At 39.5% G+C, this 20,151-nt stretch overlaps 1 protein-coding gene, 4 non-coding genes and 1 pseudogene across 5 annotated transcripts; all 6 read left to right on the top strand.

Annotated features, from left to right (window-relative positions):
- Positions 1-1,308: 1,308 nt before the first annotated feature.
- On the top strand, positions 1,309-5,081 carry enkur (enkurin, TRPC channel interacting protein). The gene is made up of 5 exons (XM_046293346.1): positions 1,309-1,904; positions 2,178-2,323; positions 2,410-2,642; positions 2,830-2,976; positions 4,724-5,081. Exons 1-5 carry the CDS (start codon positions 1,825-1,827, stop codon positions 4,895-4,897), a joined length of 780 nt encoding a protein of 259 aa, XP_046149302.1. The 5' UTR covers positions 1,309-1,824; the 3' UTR covers positions 4,898-5,081.
- A 5,210-nt stretch (positions 5,082-10,291) lies between these two features.
- LOC123991881 lies at positions 10,292-10,410 on the top strand. The gene has a single exon (XR_006830995.1). It is a non-coding gene; the product is annotated as a 5S ribosomal RNA (ribosomal RNA).
- A 242-nt stretch (positions 10,411-10,652) lies between these two features.
- On the top strand, positions 10,653-10,771 carry LOC123991880. Its single transcript, XR_006830994.1, has one exon. It is a non-coding gene; the product is annotated as a 5S ribosomal RNA (ribosomal RNA).
- A 242-nt stretch (positions 10,772-11,013) lies between these two features.
- LOC123991894 lies at positions 11,014-11,131 on the top strand (annotated as a pseudogene).
- A 6,272-nt stretch (positions 11,132-17,403) lies between these two features.
- On the top strand, positions 17,404-17,522 carry LOC123991885. Its single transcript, XR_006830999.1, has one exon. It is a non-coding gene; the product is annotated as a 5S ribosomal RNA (ribosomal RNA).
- Positions 17,523-17,780: 258 nt separating this feature from the next.
- LOC123991875 lies at positions 17,781-17,899 on the top strand. Its single transcript, XR_006830989.1, has one exon. It is a non-coding gene; the product is annotated as a 5S ribosomal RNA (ribosomal RNA).
- Positions 17,900-20,151: the final 2,252 nt, after the last annotated feature.

Raw genomic sequence — 20,151 nt, 5'->3', positions numbered from 1 at the left:
TCCTAAAAAGCTGAGGGATGGGGCTAACATTTTAACCATGTTTTGAAGCTATACGGTGTTTGAGAATATTTCATTTGTTTACAAACATTGGAGTAAAACAAGCTTATATGTTGGGTTTTGATGGGGTACGACAGTTGAACTAAGCTCACGAGGGATTTATAAGTTATATTCTTCAACAACCACATTTCGTTGACATACTGTGTCTAGCTAACCTTAGCTAGCTACAGCAACCGTTCTGTCATCAAGAGAGCTTGCGCTCTGATTTAATCTGAACATGCATCAGTCAATAATTATTTTATTTAAATGTTATAGTCTACCTGGATAATATTTTACAGTACTTTAGCTAGCCATTATTGTACTAGAGAAAGAGCTGATGGACCACATTCAGCCACATTGGCTTGTTGGACGTCGACATTCTCTACAGCAAAGTAAATGGACAAACTTTATTTCGCGATTACCGTACTACATGTAAGATAAGGCAAACAAAAACAGACAATCTATGAGAAAAAGAAACACACCTATTTAGTCGTGGTGCTGGCTAGCGGAGTAGAACACTTGAAATTAAGGAGCTAGGATGCTCAGATGCAAAAATTTAATATCCAACGTTTCGACAGCCAAACTTTCTTCATCAGGGTATAATCACAAACACTGCGGGATGACTCGTTTATATAGTGTCAAAAGACACACAGATGTCTGTAATCATGGCCAAGAGTGGCCTAATAGCATTGGTTAATTCTCAAATATTAAAATGGCATACAAAAAAAATGGATAGCATACGATCAAATTCATTTTAGACTACACACACTTACAAACAATTACAATGGCAAAGTCACAATAATCACAAGAATGGCTTCAGATCAAAGTCTACGTTGAGACCTACGAAAGAGCTGCTTGGTTAATCTATCAATTCAGTCACATTGGCTTGTTGAACATCGACATATTGTACAGCAAAGTAAATGGACAAACTTTATTTCGCGAATACCGTACTACATGTAAAATAAGGCAAAACAAAACAGACCAACTGCAGATTGCTCTACGATTAGACAGGCCACTTGTTTCTATTTTCGATGCACCATCCTATAAACTTATTAAATGAAGATACAATGTAGTAATTAATCAGTAACAAGGCCTATATATGGATGAAAGTAACAAAGATATTACACTGTGGTAGCAATACTGTCTTCTATTCGCCATTTCAGGGGCATTACAATGTAGCAGCATAGCGCTCAGAGTGCGCTCTAGGCGTTCGTAAATTCAGAGCGTTTCGCTCTGAGGTCAGAGCGCACAATGGACGCACTGGCAGGGGAGTAGGGTTGAACCGAGCGTTCTAGGCTCACAACGGCAGTCAAGCACAACTGGCTAAAGTTAGCTAGCTTGCTAGTAACTTCCAGAAAAAAATTAGAGAAGACCTCAGGCTGACCATTTTACTCGCCCCGCAGAGCTCGTTAGGGGGTTTTCATGTTATCCAGAGCGTTGGTGACTGTAACTGTGCTTCTGGCAACAATTTATTGCGCTTTTTTTCCCGACGTTTAATGACACCGGCCATATTCGAAGCATGTCGATGGTCAGTTATCCTGCGCTCTGCCACGCTCAGACGGGAGTGCTCTGACATCGGAGTAGACAGCCAGAGCGAATTTACAAACGCTCCCTTAGATTGAAGCACGTTGATGTTGATGTCGCAATCAAACCGCGACAGTTGCCCAGCAACTGTTGCCCAGGGAACTTGTCAAACAAAACATTCCAGAAATTGGAATGTAGAGCCGGCTAGAGGTGACTAGCTAGCTATTATTTGCTTCTCAGAAAAAAAGTGCATATTCCAGAAATATGTCGACCACTATGTATCCAACAGAAAGTATTTTCAACCTTATTCCAAGGGAGGAGGTTAAAATAGAGAAACCACCAAGGTATGACTGCAAACGCAGCTAGCTAACAATGTAACTGTATGTAGGCTACATTGTAGCTAGCTAAACTTATTTGCACCGTACACAGCCGATGGCATTTTTACTGTACCCAGCTAGCCACATATATTTATGTAGCCTATGTTTCTGTGTATTGGGAATGTATAGAGATACTTTGTTGCCACAACCTGCACAGTGAAAAAGACTGCACATGGCTTCTGACTCATGCCATGTACTGTAATAATCTATCAATCTTGTCTTTTTTATTCCATTGTCAAGGTATATGTCAAAGTTTAGGGCACAAGTTAAGCATGAGAAAATGCTGAATAAGCCTACCAACAAGACTATGGGACCAGTAAAAGTAGACTTGCCCTCTCCAGAGAAATATCTGCTCAAGCACTCCAAGGAACCCAAACTTCCTGAAAGTAAGCAATAGGATGAGATTACATCTCAATATCACTTTGTTTGGAGGTCATTTCCTAACTCTGTGTCTATGTTGTTATACCCTTAGAGCAACCATTTTCATATTTGGATGATGAGACTTTCAAAAAACCACAAATACCTGCCAAAGCAGACAACCCACTTATGGGCATTCACACTAAAAAGGACTTTGTAAAGACAAACGCCTTTGAGAACATCATGGCAGTGTCAAAAAAGCCACAGCCTATCTATGCCGACACTAAAACTGGAGACAAACAGCTCCTGGAAAATTCAGGACTACTCCCAAAGTACATCAAGAAAAAGGTGAACTTATCATTACATATGCAAATAGTGCTTTTGCTTTGTCTGTCAAGCAGGTAGTGAATTTGTCCAAGATTTGTATTGCTATTCAAAGAAAGATACTTATATGCTTATTGCACAAAGACACTCAACCTATTTGAACTGAACTGAAGAGGAGCCCAACATAACTATTTTCCCATCCCCTCCCTAGGACTTTGGGAAGACCCCTGAGTACTTGCAGCATCGTACTGAGGAGGTGAGGAGGGCTCAGGATGAGTATGACAGCTTTGTCAAGGAACACATGAGACAGGGCACCATGAAACAGCTCTCTGAGGATGAGCGAAACAACATCCTACAGGTAAACTACTTAGGTCCTTAGAACCAAGCCAATAGAATCTGACCTAGAATTATTCATAAAGTTTCATTACATTCATGTATGTGTTTTAGTTGATTAGTCATTTAGATAAGATTCAATATTTGAACAATGTATCAAATGATAAATAGGCTTACAAAGCACCAGCATATATTCAAATTGAATGAAGGGTGTGAGAGGGGTAAGAGGGGTAAGATTTGTGTCTGTTAATTTTTGGAACACGGATGGGCATTACGATTATTTAAACAAATATATATTTTATTTATGATTTAAAAAAAAATGAAACATACACATACAAACATCCACAACATCACCCCTGCCCAGACCCACCTACTCACACCCCCATCTCCAGTGCGTCATCACTCAAACTGCACCATTTTGTTTCTCTCCATCGCCCACTCACTTTCAACATTTGGATAATAAATCATTTGTATTTGTATTTATTATGGATCCCCATTAGCTGCTGCCAAAACAGCAGCTACTCTTCCTGGGGTCCAGCAAAATTAAACCAGTCTATACAATTTTAAAAACATTACAATACATTCACAGATTTCACAACACACTGTGTGCCCTCAGGCCCCTACTCCACCACTACCACATATCTACAGTAATAAATCCATATGTATGTATAGTGTGTATGTTATCGTGTGTGTGTGTGTGCCAATGTTTGTGTTGCTTCACAGTCCCTGCTGTTCCATAAGGTGTTTTTTAATCTGTTTTTTTTAAATCAAATTTTACTACTTTGGTCAGTTACTTGATGTGGAATGGAGTTCCATGTAGTAATTTGTGTTAACGATGGAGGATTGGTTGATTTCCAGTTAAGTATACAGGTATCTCACTGCACCCCTCATATGCCATGTCTTGAAATATGCAGACAGATGGATTACACGTAAATGTACCTTGTAATACTTCTGACAGCCAACTTTCTAACACCACCCATAACTTTTTGAGAAGGCATGTATTATTGAGTCATTGTTAGTTTTATACTTAAGACATGACTCTGCCACATTTCCTCCATCATGTGCTATTATCAGTTATTTAAGTATTGGTTCCAGTAGTTTATCTTTTTTTCTAAGAGATTGTCAGTTGGATAGGCTCTCTGCAAGATTTTATATATCTTACCTATCATATGAATATCCTTTTCTAACTCAAATAGGGTTCCCTCAAGATTGCTCTGATGTCCAAAAGATTTCAAAATTAAATTTCTTGGTATGAAACGTTAAGTTGCATGTATTTGAAAATATCTACATTGGTCAGTCCAAAATTACTTTTTAATTCTGTCATGGAAATAAATGCATTTTCATATTACCATGTCATTTATGCCTTTAGTTTTCCATGTGGACCAATTTATTGTTGGATTGTTCCATAAGGTTTTTAGGAAGTGATATTGGTTATTGTAGAATACGTTTCATTTTCTTCCATATTGTTATTGTGTTCTTAACTATGAAGTTGTTCATGTTCTTAGCTTTATCCTTAGAAAATAGACACTTAAAACCACCCTCTAACTTAGGAAGATGTAAAACATTAATTTGTATTCTACAAGTTTTATTTGCCCATATTGTCTCTTATGGCCAAGTATACTTTTTTAAGCTGTCTTTGGTGGGGTAATTAGTATTACCGAGAATAAATATTACGCTGACATACACAGGCTCATTGATAATTAATTGTTCCTGAGCAATAATGGAAAGATCATCTATTAGCCTGTGTGATTGATGGATCATCATCTGTCCAGGGCTTGAAGATGAACTGGGGGGAGCTGCACCATCAGTACCAGGGACTCTCTGTTGTCACGGACACCACCCCTAAGAAGTACCGCAAGGAGCGTCTGGAGCTGGAGATGAAGCAGCTGGAGAGGGACATTGACCTCATCGAGAGATACAAGACTATATTCATCGCCAACAACTAACACACGACACCTCTTTTCTTTAGTGTCAAATGGCAAATACATTGTAAACAGATATTCAGTGAAGAAAAAAACTACTGCCCTAAATGCTAGATGTGAAATTGTCTGGAAAATAGTCATATAACTCTCATTACCCCTGTCTATGATTTCACTTTGTTTTGGAAAACTAAATAAACTCTGCACTATATTTTAAGATCTTTTGATGTTATTTAATCTCAAACACAACACGTCAGTATTTGATGTGCTGTTTTTGTTTATTTGTTCATTCACTATGGTAAATGCGTTTTTGAAGGTCTGCTTATGAGCTGTTTTCTCCACTTCCTGCCTGACTGACGTGCCCAAAGTAAACTGCCTGTTACTCAGGCCCAGAAGCCAGCATATGCATATAATTGGTACCATTGGATAGAAAACACTTTGAAGTTTGTAGAAATGTTAAAATAATGTATGAGACTATAACACAATAGATATGGTAGGAGAAAATCCAAAGAAAAAACAACCAGAATGTTTGTTTTTTTGAGAGCCCATGCTCTTCCAATGGAACGTAATAGGGTCATATCCAAATCCAGCTCCCAGATTGCAATTTCTATGGCTTCCACTAGATGTCAACAGTCTTTGTTCAAGGTTTCAGGCTTGTTTCTTTGAAAACGAGGAAGAATTCTGAGTTTTGGTACTGGGAGTCAGAGTTGGAAATCAGCGCTCAGCGAAGGGGACGTGCACCTGCTAATTTAGCTTTTCTATTAAACATACTTCTTTCCCTATGAAATATTATAGTTTATTTACATTTTAGGGTACCTGAGGATTAAATGGAAATGTATTTTGACTTGTTTTAACAAAGTTTTGGATTCCTTTCTCTGCATGTTGAACGAGTGGATTACACAAATCGATGGTGCGAATTAAACTGACATTTTGGGTTACAAAGAAGGATTTTATCTAACAAAACAACCATGCATTTTGTAGCTGGGACCCTTTGAAGTGCAAATCAGAGGAGGATTTTCAAAAAGTAAGTGAATATTTAATTGCTATATGTGATTTTATGAAGCCTGTGCTGGTTAAAAAATATTTTGATGTGGGGCGCCGTTCTCAAACAATCGCATGGCATGCTTTCGCTGTAAAGCCTATTGTAAATCAGACAATTCAGTTAGATGAACAAGACTTTAAGCTTTTTAACCAAGTGAAGACACTTGTATGTACCTACATGTTTAATATCCATAATATTTATGATTATTAATTTGAATTGCGCGCCCCCCAACTTCACTGGAAGTTGTTGACGTGTCCCGCTGGCCTAGCCCTACTGTTACTACATGCTATGTTCATGATATAATCCTTAAAGTTCATCATACAAGAGCCTAAATGAGCAAATACTTATCTGGTGCTTTTCCAAATTTTCTTGACCCAAATTACTCACTTTTCCTTTGTAGCAACTGTGCCTACAGGAAAACTACAGGATATCACATGCAGCTTATTATCCATCCCTGTGGATGTCTAATTGTGACATTTAGTGGTCTATTCAGAATGACTGTAATACAACAACCACCTGTTTTTAGTCACACTAATGACTTCAATATGACCACACAGCATGCTTGTCTTGATGGCTAGTTTAGAGTTTCAGCCTAAAATTGCACCAGGAATCTTTCCTTAAAAAGTGAAAAAGATAAGGGACAGAATAAGAAAGTAAAGTTATCATTTAACATGATTAAGCTTTTTTGGAACACCACATCACTATTGTCTTGAATGTCTTTTTTAACAAAAAATACCTATTTTCTTCCTTTAGTGGTTTGTGAGGTTCTGTGTTATACACTATAGCCCTTACCATATCATATGTGATGGAATATTATTTGCTGTTGGCTTGTGTGGGTATATGTGTTATGCAACATAGCTGACTTGAGACATTGTTAGCAGTTTCAGGGCCATGGGCCTTTCCTCGTGATGGAATAATACAGAATAACATGAAGACAGGACCTGTGCAATGAGTTGTGGGGGCACATTCAGAACGTAGTGTTGCGAGAACAAACAGTATTTTGTTAGATAACAGGAGCCAGGTGTGAGATAACTGTATCGAGCATGGCCGCATAGATATTCTACACAACTACAACGGCTGACCGCTGAAGCACCCGGGGGCTGGGACCAGCTTGTGCGCCAACAATCAACGATAGGCTGGGTGAGTTTAAACCACGCCCGGTCGCTACTCTGACAGGCCGGCTCAGAAGCAGGAACTACCTTTAACAGAATGTGACTGGCAGAACGGGTGTTGTATGTGGAGGATGAGGGCTGTAGTAGATATCTCAGGTAGGGGGGAGTGAGGCCTAAGAGGGTTTTATAAATAAGCATCAACCAGTGGGTCTTGCGACGGGTATACAGAGATGACCAGTTACAGAGGAGTATAGACTGCAATGATGTGTCCTATAAGGAGCATTGGTAGCAAATCTGATGGCCAAATGGTAAAGAACATTTAGCCGCTCGAGAGCACCCTTACCTGCTGATCTATAAATTATGTCTCCATAATCTAACATGGGTAGGATGGTCATCTGAATCAGGGTTAGTTTGGCAGCTGGGGTGAAAGAGGAGCGATTATGATAGAGGAAACCAAGTCCAGATGTAACTTTAGCCTTCAGCTTTGATATGTGCTGAGAGAAGGACAGTGCCATACTAGCCATACTACCAAGTACTTGTATGAGGTGACTACCTCAAGCTCCAAACCCTCAGAGCTAGTAATAACACCTGTGGGGAAAGGGCATTCTTCTTACAATTACCACATTACCTTTGTTTGGGGGCAGTATTTTGACATCTGGATGAGAAGCGTGCCCAAAGTAAACTGCCTGTTACTCAGGCCCAGAAGCTAGGATATGATATGGTAGATTTGGATAGAAAACACTCTAAAGTTTCCAAAACTGTTAAAATAACTGCCTATACAGATTCCAATGACTTAGAACTCAAATTGCACTTCCTATGGCTTCCACTAGATGTCAACAGTCTTTAGAAATTGTTTCAGGCTTGTAATTCTGAAAAATTAAGGAGTAAGACCAGTCTGAATGAGTGGAAACTGCTGAGTCCCAGAGGTTTTTCATGCGTGCGACCAAGAGCACGCCTTTCTTGTTTACCTTTTATATTTACGAAGCTTTTGTCCAGTTGAAATGTTATTGATTATTATGACTAAAAACAATCTGAGGATTGATTATAAACATCGTTTGACATATTTCTACGAACTTTACTGATACTTTTCGTATTTTTTGTCTGCCTGTTGTGACTGCCTTTGAGCCTGTGGATTACTGAACAAAAGGTTTTTAGATATAAAGAGGGACTTTATCGAACAAAACGAATATGTGTTGAGTAAATGGGAGTCTTGTGAGTGCAACCATACAAAGATCATCAAAGGTAAGTGATCAATTTTATCGCTATTTCTGACTTTTGTGGCTACTATTACTTGGCTGGTAACTGTTTGTAATGATTTGTCTGCTGGGAGCTGTCCTCAAATTATCTCATGGTTTGCTTTCGCCATAAAGCCTTTTTGAAATCTGACACAGCGGCTGGATTAACAAAAAGTTCATATTTTTAACACTTGTATGTTTTATGAATTTGTAATATGAGTATATCTGTTTTTGAATTTGGCGCTCTGCAATTTCACTGGATGAGGTCAGGTGGGATGCTACCGTCCCATGTACCCTAGAGAAACTTCAGAGTGTTTTCTATCTACATCTACTAATAATATGCATATCTTATATTCCTGGCATGAGTAGCAGGAAGTTGAAATTGGGCACGCTATTTATCCAAAAGTGAAAATGCTGCCCCCTATACCTTAAGAGGTTAACCTCGGGAGTGCGCATGAAAAAGCTCTTTGACACTTTAGGGTCCAGTCATCCAGACTGGTCTTACTCCCTCATTTTTCAGAATACAAGCCTGAAACCATTTCTAAAGACTGTTGACATCTAGTGGAAGGCATCGAAACTGCAATTTGAGTCCTAAGTCAATGGATACTGTAATGGAATTGAATAGAAAACTACAAAAATATAGATCCTACTACCTGGATGGATTTTTCGCAGATTTTCGCCTGCCAAATCAGTTCTGTTACACTCACAGACATTATTTTTAACTGTTTTGGAAACTTTAGAGTGTATCTATCCAAATCTACGAATTATATACATTTACATTTACATTTAAGTCATTTAGCAGACGCTCTTATCCAGAGCGACTTACAAATTGGTGCATTCACCTTATGACATCCAGTGGAACAGTCACTTTACAATAGTGCATCTAAATCTTAAAGGGGGGGGGGAAGAGGGAATACTTATCCTATCCTAGGTATTCCTTAAAGAGGTGGGGTTTCAGGTGTCTCCGGAAGGTGGTGATTGACTCCGCTGTCCTGGCGTCGTGAGGGAGTTTGTTCCACCATTGGGGGGCCAGAGCAGCGAAAAGTTTTGACTGGGCTGAGCGGGAGCTGTACTTCCTCAGTGGTAGGGAGGCGAGCAGGCCAGAGGTGGATGAACGCAGTGCCCTTGTTTGGGTGTAGGGCCTGATCAGAGCCTGGAGGTACTGAGGTGCCGTTCCCCTCACAGCTCCGTAGGCAAGCACCATGGTCTTGTAGCGGATGCGAGCTTCAACTGGAAGCCAGTGGAGAGAACGGAGGAGCGGGGTGACGTGAGAGAACTTGGGAAGGTTGAACACCAGACGGGCTGCGGCGTTCTGGATGAGTTGAAGGGGTTTAATGGCACAGGCAGGGAGCCCAGCCAACAGCGAGTTGCAGTAATCCAGACGGGAGATGACAAGTGCCTGGATTAGGACCTGCGCCGCTTCCTGTGTGAGGCAGGGTCGTACTCTGCGGATGTTGTAGAGCATGAACCTACAGGAACGGGCCACCGCCTTGATGTTGGTTGAGAACGACAGGGTGTTGTCCAGGATCACACCAAGGTTCTTAGCGCTCTGGTAGGAGGACACAATGGAGTTGTCAACCGTGATGGCGAGATCATGGAACGGGCAGTCCTTCCCCGGGAGGAAGAGCAGCTCCGTCTTGCCGAGGTTCAGCTTGAGGTGGTGATCCGTCATCCACACTGATATGTCTGCCAGACATGCAGAGATGCGATTCGCCACCTGGTCATCAGAAGGGGGAAAGGAGAAGATTAGTTGTGTGTCGTCTGCATAGCAATGATAGGAGAGACCATGTGAGGTTATGACAGAGCCAAGTAACTTGGTGTATAGCGAGAATAGAAGAGGGCCTAGAACAGAGCCCTGGGGGACACCAGTGGTGAGAGCGCGTGGTGAGGAGACAGATTCTCGCCACGCCACCTGGTAGGAGCGACCTGTCAGGTAGGACGCAATCCAAGCGTGGGCCGCGCCGGAGATGCCCAACTTGGAGAGGGTGGAGAGGAGTTTGACTTTATATAGTGCACCAAGAGATAGTTTCTCACTTACGACCACACCGGCCTGAGTACGCCTGATCTCGTCTGATCTCGGAAGCTAAGCAGGTTCGGGCCTGGTTAGTACTTGGATGGGAGACCGCCTGGGAATACCAGGTGCTGTAAGCTTTTTGTCAACCCTTTGTCCGTTTCTTCCCACAAGGCTGAAATATGTGCCGTCGCTTTGAAATAAGTAAGCAAGATTAGTTTGTATTTCATCCAACAATCTGTGCTACAAATTATGGCTACATTATATGCAAGTTCTTCCACTTTTTGAGTGACACAAAGATGCTTATCGACATGGTGAAAATGCAACAGCTGGTAATCACACCCACTTTGACTTTATATAGTGCACCAAGAGATAGTTTCTCACTTACGACCACACCGGCCTGAGTACGCCTGATCTCGTCTGATCTCGGAAGCTAAGCAGGTTCGGGCCTGGTTAGTACTTGGATGGGAGACCGCCTGGGAATACCAGGTGCTGTAAGCTTTTTGTCAACCCTTTGTCCGTTTCTTCCCACAAGGCTGAAATATGTGCCGTCGCTTTGAAATAAGTAAGCAAGATTAGTTTGTATTTCATCCAACAATCTGTGCTACAAATTATGGCTACATTATATGCAAGTTCTTCCACTTTTTGAGTGACACAAAGATGCTTATCGACATGGTGAAAATGCAACAGCTGTTAATCACACTCACTTTGACTTTATATAGTGCACCAAGAGATAGTTTCTCGCTACGACCACACCGGCCTGAGTACGCCTGATCTCGTCTGATCTCGGAAGCTAAGCAGGTTCGGGCCTGGTTAGTACTTGGATGGGAGACCGCCTGGGAATACCAGGTGCTGTAAGCTTTTTGTCAACCCTTTGTCCGTTTCTTCCCACAAGGCTGAAATATGTGCCGTCGCTTTGAAATAAGTAAGCAAGATTAGTTTGTATTTCATCCAACAATCTGTGCTACAAATTATGGCTACATTATATGCAAGTTCTTCCACTTTTTGAGTGACACAAAGATGCTTATCGACATGGTGAAAATGCAACAGCTGTTAATCACACCCACTTTGACTTTATATAGTGCACCAAGAGATAGTTTCTCGCTTACGCCCACACCGGCCTGAGTACGCCCCTTTTTGGAAGTTTCAGGAAGTGAGTGAGCAGCAGGTGTTTGAATTGTTTGGAGAGAAAAAAGTTGTTTTTGTTTTTTGTTGAATCATATACTTTAAGTGAAGGAGTTTGTGTTGGGAGTGTAGTTCATTGTAAATAGTTGCGTTTTAATCCCCCAACGGCGTGAGCTGTTTGGGGGATTCTACGTAAAATAACCGGATGGATTCAATGGCTTCGACATCAAGAATAACAACAACAACGAGAATGGACAACGGAGAAAAAAGAGCGTCGAATGAAGAGTTGAGGAGAAGAAAATATGAGAAAGTACTGACGGTGAACGTGGAAGTTATTGGTGAAGAAAAAATAACAACGATGGAATTGCTGAGAGGAATCAAAGAAGTATGCGGAACGATTTTGGGATGTAGAACGAAAGACAGAAATAAGTACGAAATAACCATGTCACATGAGAGGGGTAAAGAAAAACTAATAGACGGGCTAAAAATAAAGAGCTGTCAAGTCATGGCGAAAGAACTGGGGAACGATGAACTTGTGGTGTCCTTTTTGAACTTGCCAGCATATATTACGGACGAGGAAATATATGAGAAATTAGATGGATGGAAAGTGAATGCGACAACACCAATCAAGAGGAGGATGTGGCCAGGAACGGACATTGTGGATGGGACGAGATTTTGTAAAGTGAAGTTTACGGACAGTGTGCAATCATTGCCTTACTCAACAAAGTTCAATACAGTAGAGGGATTTGAATATTTCCGAGTGATCCACGATAACCAAGTTAAGGTATGTAGACTTTGTATTCAACCGGGACACATACTTAAAGAATGTCCAGAATTTATATGTCATAAATGTGGTGAACAAGGGCATTATGCCAGGGAATGTTCAAACATTGGTGATATGTGTAGAAGGTGTGACAGACCTAAGGGCAGATGTAAATGTAAGAAGGTGAGTGATGTCTTATTTCTGCAAACAATGGACCTCATTACTGAAGAAGATGACGAGAGTGTGGCTATGGAGAGAGGGGAAGAGAGTGATATGGAAAGTGTGTCGCAAGTTATTGCAGAGACAACTATAGATGTGCTTGGAGAGGTTGTAATTCCTTCTGGCAGTACTCGAGACGCAGTCTTGGTCTCTGCTGCTGACACTGTGGAACAGCAGCACAGGATTGGTGAATTAGATACACAGGTAGAGATGGTGCAAGGTGCTTCTCAGGTGCCTGAACCTGCTTTAAGCCTGTGTGAAAATAACACCAAAGAGAGGGCTGGGTCCACTGGAGTTGATGGCACGGTTAAAGCACATTTTACAAAAGGCTTGAATGTTGCTCCTCTCATAAGTCCAAGTCATGAGTCGGACGAAGAAATAGATAGTGAGGATTTTCAGTTGTTTTCTAGAAATAAGAGATCATTGACGAAAACTAGGGAGGTGATGGGATCTGGTAAAAAGAAAAAGTCTATTTTGAAATGACGTGTTTTTCTTTGACTATATTTCTACATACATTAACAATGGTTAAAGTTGCATCACTAAATGGGAACAGTCTGAGAAATATGAACAAATTGGAGCAGGTTTTGGTGTCTGTGAAAGCTGACATGTGGTGTTTTCAAGAGACTAATTGGACAGACTCCAAAATGTTAGAGATTAAGAGCAAATGGTCTGAGCTAATATTTTGTAGTCATGGAAGTGAAAAAACATGTGGAGTGGCTATTTTGGTTAAAAATGATGTGGTTCAAAATGTCAAACAGGTATATGCAGATAATCAGGGCAGACTTATTGTTATTGAGTTTGAAGTGCAAAATGTCATTTTTCGTTTAATTAACGTTTATGCTTCGAATATTGAATCGGAAAGGAGAGATATGTTTAATAACCTAAGAACACTGTGTTCAGAAAATTGTATACTGGTAGGAGATTTTAACGTGAAGTGCACTAGAATGGATGTCGCGAGATGTGATAGCTTCAGACATGATTCGTCTAGAAATGCTTTATGGGAATTAATGAAAAATGAGAATCTTGTAGATATATGGAGGGCTGAAAATTTAAATAGAAGAGTGTTTTCGAGAAGGCAGGTGGTGTTAAATGAACTAAAACAAAGCAGAATTGATTTATGTTTAGTAAAAGAAGATGTGATACAGCAGGTTCAGAAGATGTCATATAACTTTACAGCATACAGTGATCATGCAGTAATGTCATTTCAGATAGGTTTTGCTGTGGAGATGAGAGGGGGAGGTGTCTGGTGTTTAAATGCCAGTCTGTTAAAGGAGGAAAGTTATATAAAGGAAATTGTTGAATGTATCGAAGGTGAAATGTCTAATGTACTGTTAAAAGAGAATGTGTGTTTATGGTGGGAGGAAGTGAAGGTTAAAGTAAAAAACAGGAGTATTAGGTATTCCAAAAATCGTAACCGTGTAGATAAGTTGAAAGAAAAAATGCTTAGAAATAGGATGTTACATGAACTTGAAAAGGCCGATGCTGATCCAGACTATGATGTAGTGAACTATTTGAAAATCCATGCAGAGCTAGGGTTTTATGAAAAAAAGAAATGTTTAGGTGCTATTGTTAGGAGTAAGGCACAGTATGCCTTGGAGGGAGAAAAATGTACTTCCTTTTTTCTGGGGCTTGAAAAACGAAAGCAATTTAAGAGTTATATTGTGGAATTGGAAAATGAAAAAGGTGTAAAGGTAAATGATTTTGTTGACATCGTAGATTCAGTTGAATCTTTTTACAGAAATCTTTATAAAAAGAATGATGTAGATAAAGTGTGTGTTGAAAAAGTGTTGGAGAAAATCAGTGCCAAAGTATCTCAGACAGATAGAAGGATGTGTGATGAAGAGATTTCAATTATAGAAATCAGGGAAGCAATTGAGAATACTCAAGGAAATAAAAGTCCAGGGTTGGATGGTTTAACAAATGAATTCTATAAAGTTTTTGTGGATATTTTGGCACCCATTTTATTGAAGGTTTTTCAGTATATGGAAGAGAATAAGGAAATCCCTGAGTCTATGTCAATTGGTATGTTAACCGTCTTATTTAAAAATAGAGGCAGTAGGTTAAAGTTAGAAAATTATAGGCCTATTAGTCTTCTAAATTCAGATTATAAAATACTGACTAAAGTTTTAGCTAATAGGATGAAAAAGGTGATTGGAAGTCTTATTACATCAACACAAGCCTACGGAATACCTGGAAGAGATGTTGCAGATATAATTTGTACAATTAGAGATGTTGTTAATCATATGAAAAATGAAGGTGGTATAGTTTTAAGTTTAGATTTTAAGAAAGCTTTTGATAAAGTGGAACATAGTTTTCTGCTACAGACTTTGGAGAGTTTTGGTTTTGGGCCAAAATTTGTATCTTGGATTAACTTGTTGTATAGTGGAGCAAAAAGTTGTGTTAAATGTAACGGAGTGTTAACAGATACATTCCCTATAGAGAGGTCAGTAAGGCAAGGTTGTCCTTTGTCAGCTCTTTTGTACAGTGTTTCTACGGAACCTTTAGCTGTTTTAATACTTGGAGACAAAGAGGTGAGGGGTGTTGGAATCCCAGGTGGTGATGTCAGTGTTATACATCAGTATGCTGATGACACTACTTTTACTGTGAAGGATGTAGGTAGCATTGAAAGAATTATGAAAATTCTAGATATCTACTGTAAGGCATCAGGGGCTGAAGTTAATATAGAGAAGACAGAAATTATGTTTTTTGGGGATATTAATGCAAATAAGTGTGAGATTCCATTTAAGGTAGCTAAGGATTTTATGAAGGTGCTGGGAGTAAATATTGGTGTAAAGGAGAAAGAGGCAAGGGATATAACTTGGACGGGGATTCTCAATAAAATCAAGCTAACTTTGAATTTCTGGAAAAATAGAAAATTAAAGTTAAAAGGTAAAGTAATTGTTGTAAATGCTTTGGTATCATCTAAACTTGTGTATATTTTGGGAGTTCTAGACATGCCAGAGTGGGTTATAAATGAATTGAATAATGTGGTGTCTAATTTTATATGGGATGGTAAAGGTGTTAGAATTGCGCAGAAAACATTGATAGCAGACTATGATGATGGAGGTTTAAAACTTGTAGATTTTGACATTAAAAGAAAAGCTATTAGGATAAAAACAGTAAAGAAATATTTGTATGACAGCTTAGATTATGGCTGGAAACAATTTTTCAAAGTCTATTTGGATGAGAGTGGTGGATGTGAAGATAATGGTTTGTTGATGGGTTTTAAAAGGAAAATGTGTGAAAAGATACCAGATTTTTATAAAGAAGTGCTAAATGCATGGGCAGAGTTGTTGCCTAATGTGTATTATGAGTGTGGGCATATTGACCTAATTATGAATCATCCTGTTTTTTTGAATGAGAAAATTAAGTACGAAGAAAAGGTGTTATATAGTGAAGTATTCATGAGTGCAGGTCTTAGACAGATAAAAGATTTCACATATGAGGTAATTCCAGGTTTTTTTCCTGAAGAAGCTATTTTTGACACCATCCATGAATGGGATGTAGAGGTGGGTAGGGGAACAGTGAAGAATATGTACGAGAAGATAAAAGAAAGTATACCAAAAACACATGGGTGGATTTAATAAATAGTGAAGTTGTTAGAGAAGATTTATTTGTCTTTCCTAATTTATTTATTGGTAACAGTAAGGAGAAGGCTCATTTATCTAGTATCCCGGTGAAAAAATTCTATAAAATAATGGTAGAGAAAAATGTGAAAAGGCCAGCTGCGGAGAAAGTTTGGAAAGTAATTTTTCCAACTTTGGATGTAAAAAAGATATGGAAAACTTTAAATGTAAAATATAATAGTATGGAATGTGAAAGTAACGATTTTAAAATAAGGCATAATCGTATATATACAAAGGTGGTGTTACATCAAATCAATAGGGAAATAAAAAGAGAATGTGATCTATGTGGTGAGTTACCGGAAAATTTAATACATTTGTTTGTGGAATGTGAGGAGTTAAAATATTTCTTTTGTAAGGTAAAGGGAATGATACATAGAAACTGGAAGAGTGATATTTTGAAGAGATATGTGTGGAATGAATTGGTGTTATTTGGCGTGGCTGGTAAATGTGAGGGTGTTAATGTTGTTTTGTTGAATATTGCTTTGAGTTTTGTGAGGTATGCTATTTTTTGTAGGAGGAATTATGCTTTTTTTGAGGGGAAGAGGGTAAGGGTGTGGGATATTTTTGTAGTATTGTTTAAGAAGCATATAGATATGTTTCATTGTTATGGAAGTGAATGTTTTGATGAAGCTTTTGTGGAGGGGAGTGGGTTGATTTCAAGGGTGGATGGTGGAAGAATTACTTATAATTTTTGAAAGTATTGGTATGTTAATTTCCTTTTGGTTTTTATAGTTGTTTGGTGAGTTGATTTCAACATCCCTGTTTTGTGAGATTAGGATGTTTGTTATGTTTTTATTCGTTTTTGTTTTATTTATTTGAGTTATTTGATTTGATAGGGGGTGAATTGTTCACCTGCCTATGTTAGTCTTGGTTTTTTGTGTATTGTACATTGGATAAAATTTTTGTAATTGAAACTATTTTAAGCAAGATTAGTTTGTATTTCAATAAAAAATAAAAATAAAGATTAGTTTGTATTTCATCCAACAATCTGCTACAAATTATGGCTATCTTCTTCCACTTTTTGAGTGACACAAAGATGATCTGGTGAAAATGCAACAGCTGAATCACACCCACTTTGACTTTATATAGTGCACAGGTTTTCGGGCCTGGTTAGTACTTGGATGGGAGACCGCCTGGGAATACCAGGTGCTGTAAGCTTTTTGTCAACCCTTTGTCCGTTTCTTCCCACAAGGCTGAAATATGTGCCGTCGCTTTGAAATAAGTAAGCAAGGTTAGTTTGTATTTCATCCAACAATCTGTGCTACAAATTATGGCTACATTATATGCAAGTTCTTCCACTTTTTGAGTGACACAAAGATGCTTATCGACATGGTGAAAATGCAACAGCTGTTAATCACACCCACTTTGACTTTATATAGTGCACCAAGAGATAGTTTCTCGCTTACGACCACACCGGCCTGAGTACGCCTGATCTCGTCTGATCTCGGAAGCTAAGCAGGTTCGGGCCTGGTTAGTACTTGGATGGGAGACCGCCTGGGAATACCAGGTGCTGTATGTAAGCTTTTTGTCAACCCTTTGGTCAACCCTTTGTCCGTTTCTTCCCACAAGGCTGAAATATGTGCCGTCGCTTTGAAATAAGTAAGCAAGGTTAGTTTGTATTTCATCCAACAATCTGTGCTACAAATTATGGCTACATTATATGCAAGTTCTTCCACTTTTTGAGTGACACAAAGATGCTTATCGACATGGTGAAAATGCAACAGCTGTTAATCACACCCACTTTGACTTTATATAGTGCACCAAGAGATAGTTTCTCGCTTACGACCACACCGGCCTGAGTACGCCTGATCTCGTCTGATCTCGGAAGCTAAGCAGGTTCGGGCCTGGTTAGTACTTGGATGGGAGACCGCCTGGGAATACCAGGTGCTGTAAGCTTTTTGTCAACCCTTTGTCCGTTTCTTCCCACAAGGCTGAAATATGTGCCGTCGCTTTGAAATAAGTAAGCAAGGTTAGTTTGTATTTCATCCAACAATCTGTGCTACAAATTATGGCTACATTATATGCAAGTTCTTCCACTTTTTGAGTGACACAAAGATGCTTATCGACATGGTGAAAATGCAACAGCTGTTAATCACACCCACTTTGACTTTATATAGTGCACCAAGAGATAGTTTCTCGCTTACGACCACACCGGCCTGAGTACGCAATTCCTGATTGGAGAAGTGACGACAGGTGTGAGTGTTTGAGCTGTGAGTGAGTGTTTGCTGGAGAGTGTTTGCTCGAGAGCTATTTTTGTTAATTAATTGGTTTTTGCAATATAATTTATTATTTTCTTCAGTTGAATAGTTTAAAGTTTGGTTAGTCTTCCCCCTTGCAGTTTTTCTGCTTGGGGGAGAGGTTTTTTTGGATTCATTTTTTACTATGACGGACAACAAGGAAAAGACAAACGGAATGGACAAAGACAACGAAAAGGCGCAACGGAAGAAAAATGAAGATAAAGTGAAATATGGAAAAGAATACACGGTGGCAATTGTGTTGGAAGGAGAAGACAAAGTGACGACAATGGAACTACTAAGAGCAATTAAGGAGGTGTGTGGAGAGGTGGTGGGATGCAGAATGAAAGGAGAAAAGAAGTACGAAATTACGATGAGAAATGAAAGAGGAAAAGAACGGTTAATGGATGGATTGCGAATAAAGGACACAAGGATTCTGGCGAGAGATATTAATGTGAAGGAGTTGGTGGTGTCTTTTATGAATCTCCCAGTATACGTAGAAGATGGTGTGATAGTGGGCAAGCTGAGAAGCTGGGGAGTGGAGGCCGTCTCGGAGATAAGGAGGAGAGTTTGGCCAGGAACGGAGGTGGTTGACGGGACACGTTTCTGCAAGGTCAAGTTCACAGAAAAAGTGACATCATTACCTTATTCTACAAGAATTGAGACGTTGGAGGGAGCAGAATATTTCAGGGTCATTCATGACAAACAGGTCAGAGTGTGTCGTATGTGTATTCAACCCGGGCACATAGTTAAAGACTGCCCGGAATTTAGGTGTTTTAAGTGTGGCAATCATGGACACTATGCGAGAGAATGTGATGGAGAGAAGGAAAGGAATTTTTGTGGTGGATGCAGAAAGAGAGTGGCGGAGTGCAACTGTGGAGAGGATAGGGCTGAAGAGGGGAGTCAAACAATATTCGAGGAAGCAGTGGTATTGTCGCAAGAAGGAGAAGAAGATGGAGGAGAGGACGTGGTGGAAGGTGGAGAGACGGAGGAAGGAAGAAGGAAGAAGGACCAGAAGATAAATGAAATTGGGAGGAGTATGGACTCAGAAATAAGAAGAGGGAGCTTTCAGGAGGAGGGGGGGGGAGTGGACTGGGGGGAAGCACGGGGGACTCACAGGTTTTGGGGGAAAGCACAGCACTAACAAGTAGCTCGGGGGGGTGAAGAAATGGAGGGGGTTATGGAGTTGATGACAATACCAGAGACGGCGATGAGCACGGGGAGCACAACGACTATACCAGAAGTGGAGATGAATACGGGGAGCACAACGGAGGTGGATGCCAAGAGTGGAAGTTGGCTGGATAACATGGACTTGGAGGAGATATCGGACACGGATGATGGGGCAAAGATGGAAAGAACGAGGGAAGGATACAGGAAGAGGAAAGCGGTGGGAAGAGGGGGAGAGAAAGGGTGGAAGAAGAAAGAAACTGGATAACAGGTAGAGGATAATGAAATTATATTTTATTATTTTATTATTTATTAGAATGGTCAATATAATGTCAATAAATGCAAATGGTTTGAGAACAATGGGAAAATTAAATAGAATAGTCCAAATGAAGAATTCAGATATTTTATGTATTCAAGAAACACACTGGGATAATGTTTGTGTTTTAGAAGTAAAAAAAATATGGAGGGATTTTATTTATGTAAACAATGGCAGAGGGAATTCAAGTGGGGTTGCAATTTTATTAAGGAAGGATGTAGTAGAAAATGTGAAGAAGATATATAATGATAATAATGGGAGGATTTTAATTTTGGATTTTGAATATATGAATAGGGTTTTTAGGATTATAAATATTTATGCGCCGAATAATGAGATAGAGCGAAGGAATTTATTTTTAGAATTAGGGAAATGGTGCAAGGGTAACTGTATTTTAGTTGGGGATTTTAATGTTAAAATGAATAGATTAGATA

Source organism: Oncorhynchus gorbuscha, linkage group LG12 (genome assembly GCF_021184085.1).
Source record: "Oncorhynchus gorbuscha isolate QuinsamMale2020 ecotype Even-year linkage group LG12, OgorEven_v1.0, whole genome shotgun sequence".
Lineage (NCBI taxonomy): Eukaryota > Metazoa > Chordata > Actinopteri > Salmoniformes > Salmonidae > Oncorhynchus > Oncorhynchus gorbuscha.
The sequence above is the reverse complement of the archived record's forward strand: the minus strand, read 5'-3'. Positions and strand labels throughout refer to the sequence as shown.

Excerpts from the sequence above, each read along its gene's own strand:
- enkur (XM_046293346.1), top strand. The coding sequence starts at position 1,825 with ATGTCGACCACTATGTATCCAACAGAAAGTATTTTCAACCTTATTCCA. Across the intron at positions 2,324-2,409 it reads GGAACCCAAACTTCCTGAAA|AGCAACCATTTTCATATTTG; the intron begins GTAAGCAATAGG and ends TTATACCCTTAG. Across the intron at positions 2,977-4,723 it reads AGCGAAACAACATCCTACAG|GGCTTGAAGATGAACTGGGG; the intron begins GTAAACTACTTA and ends TCATCTGTCCAG.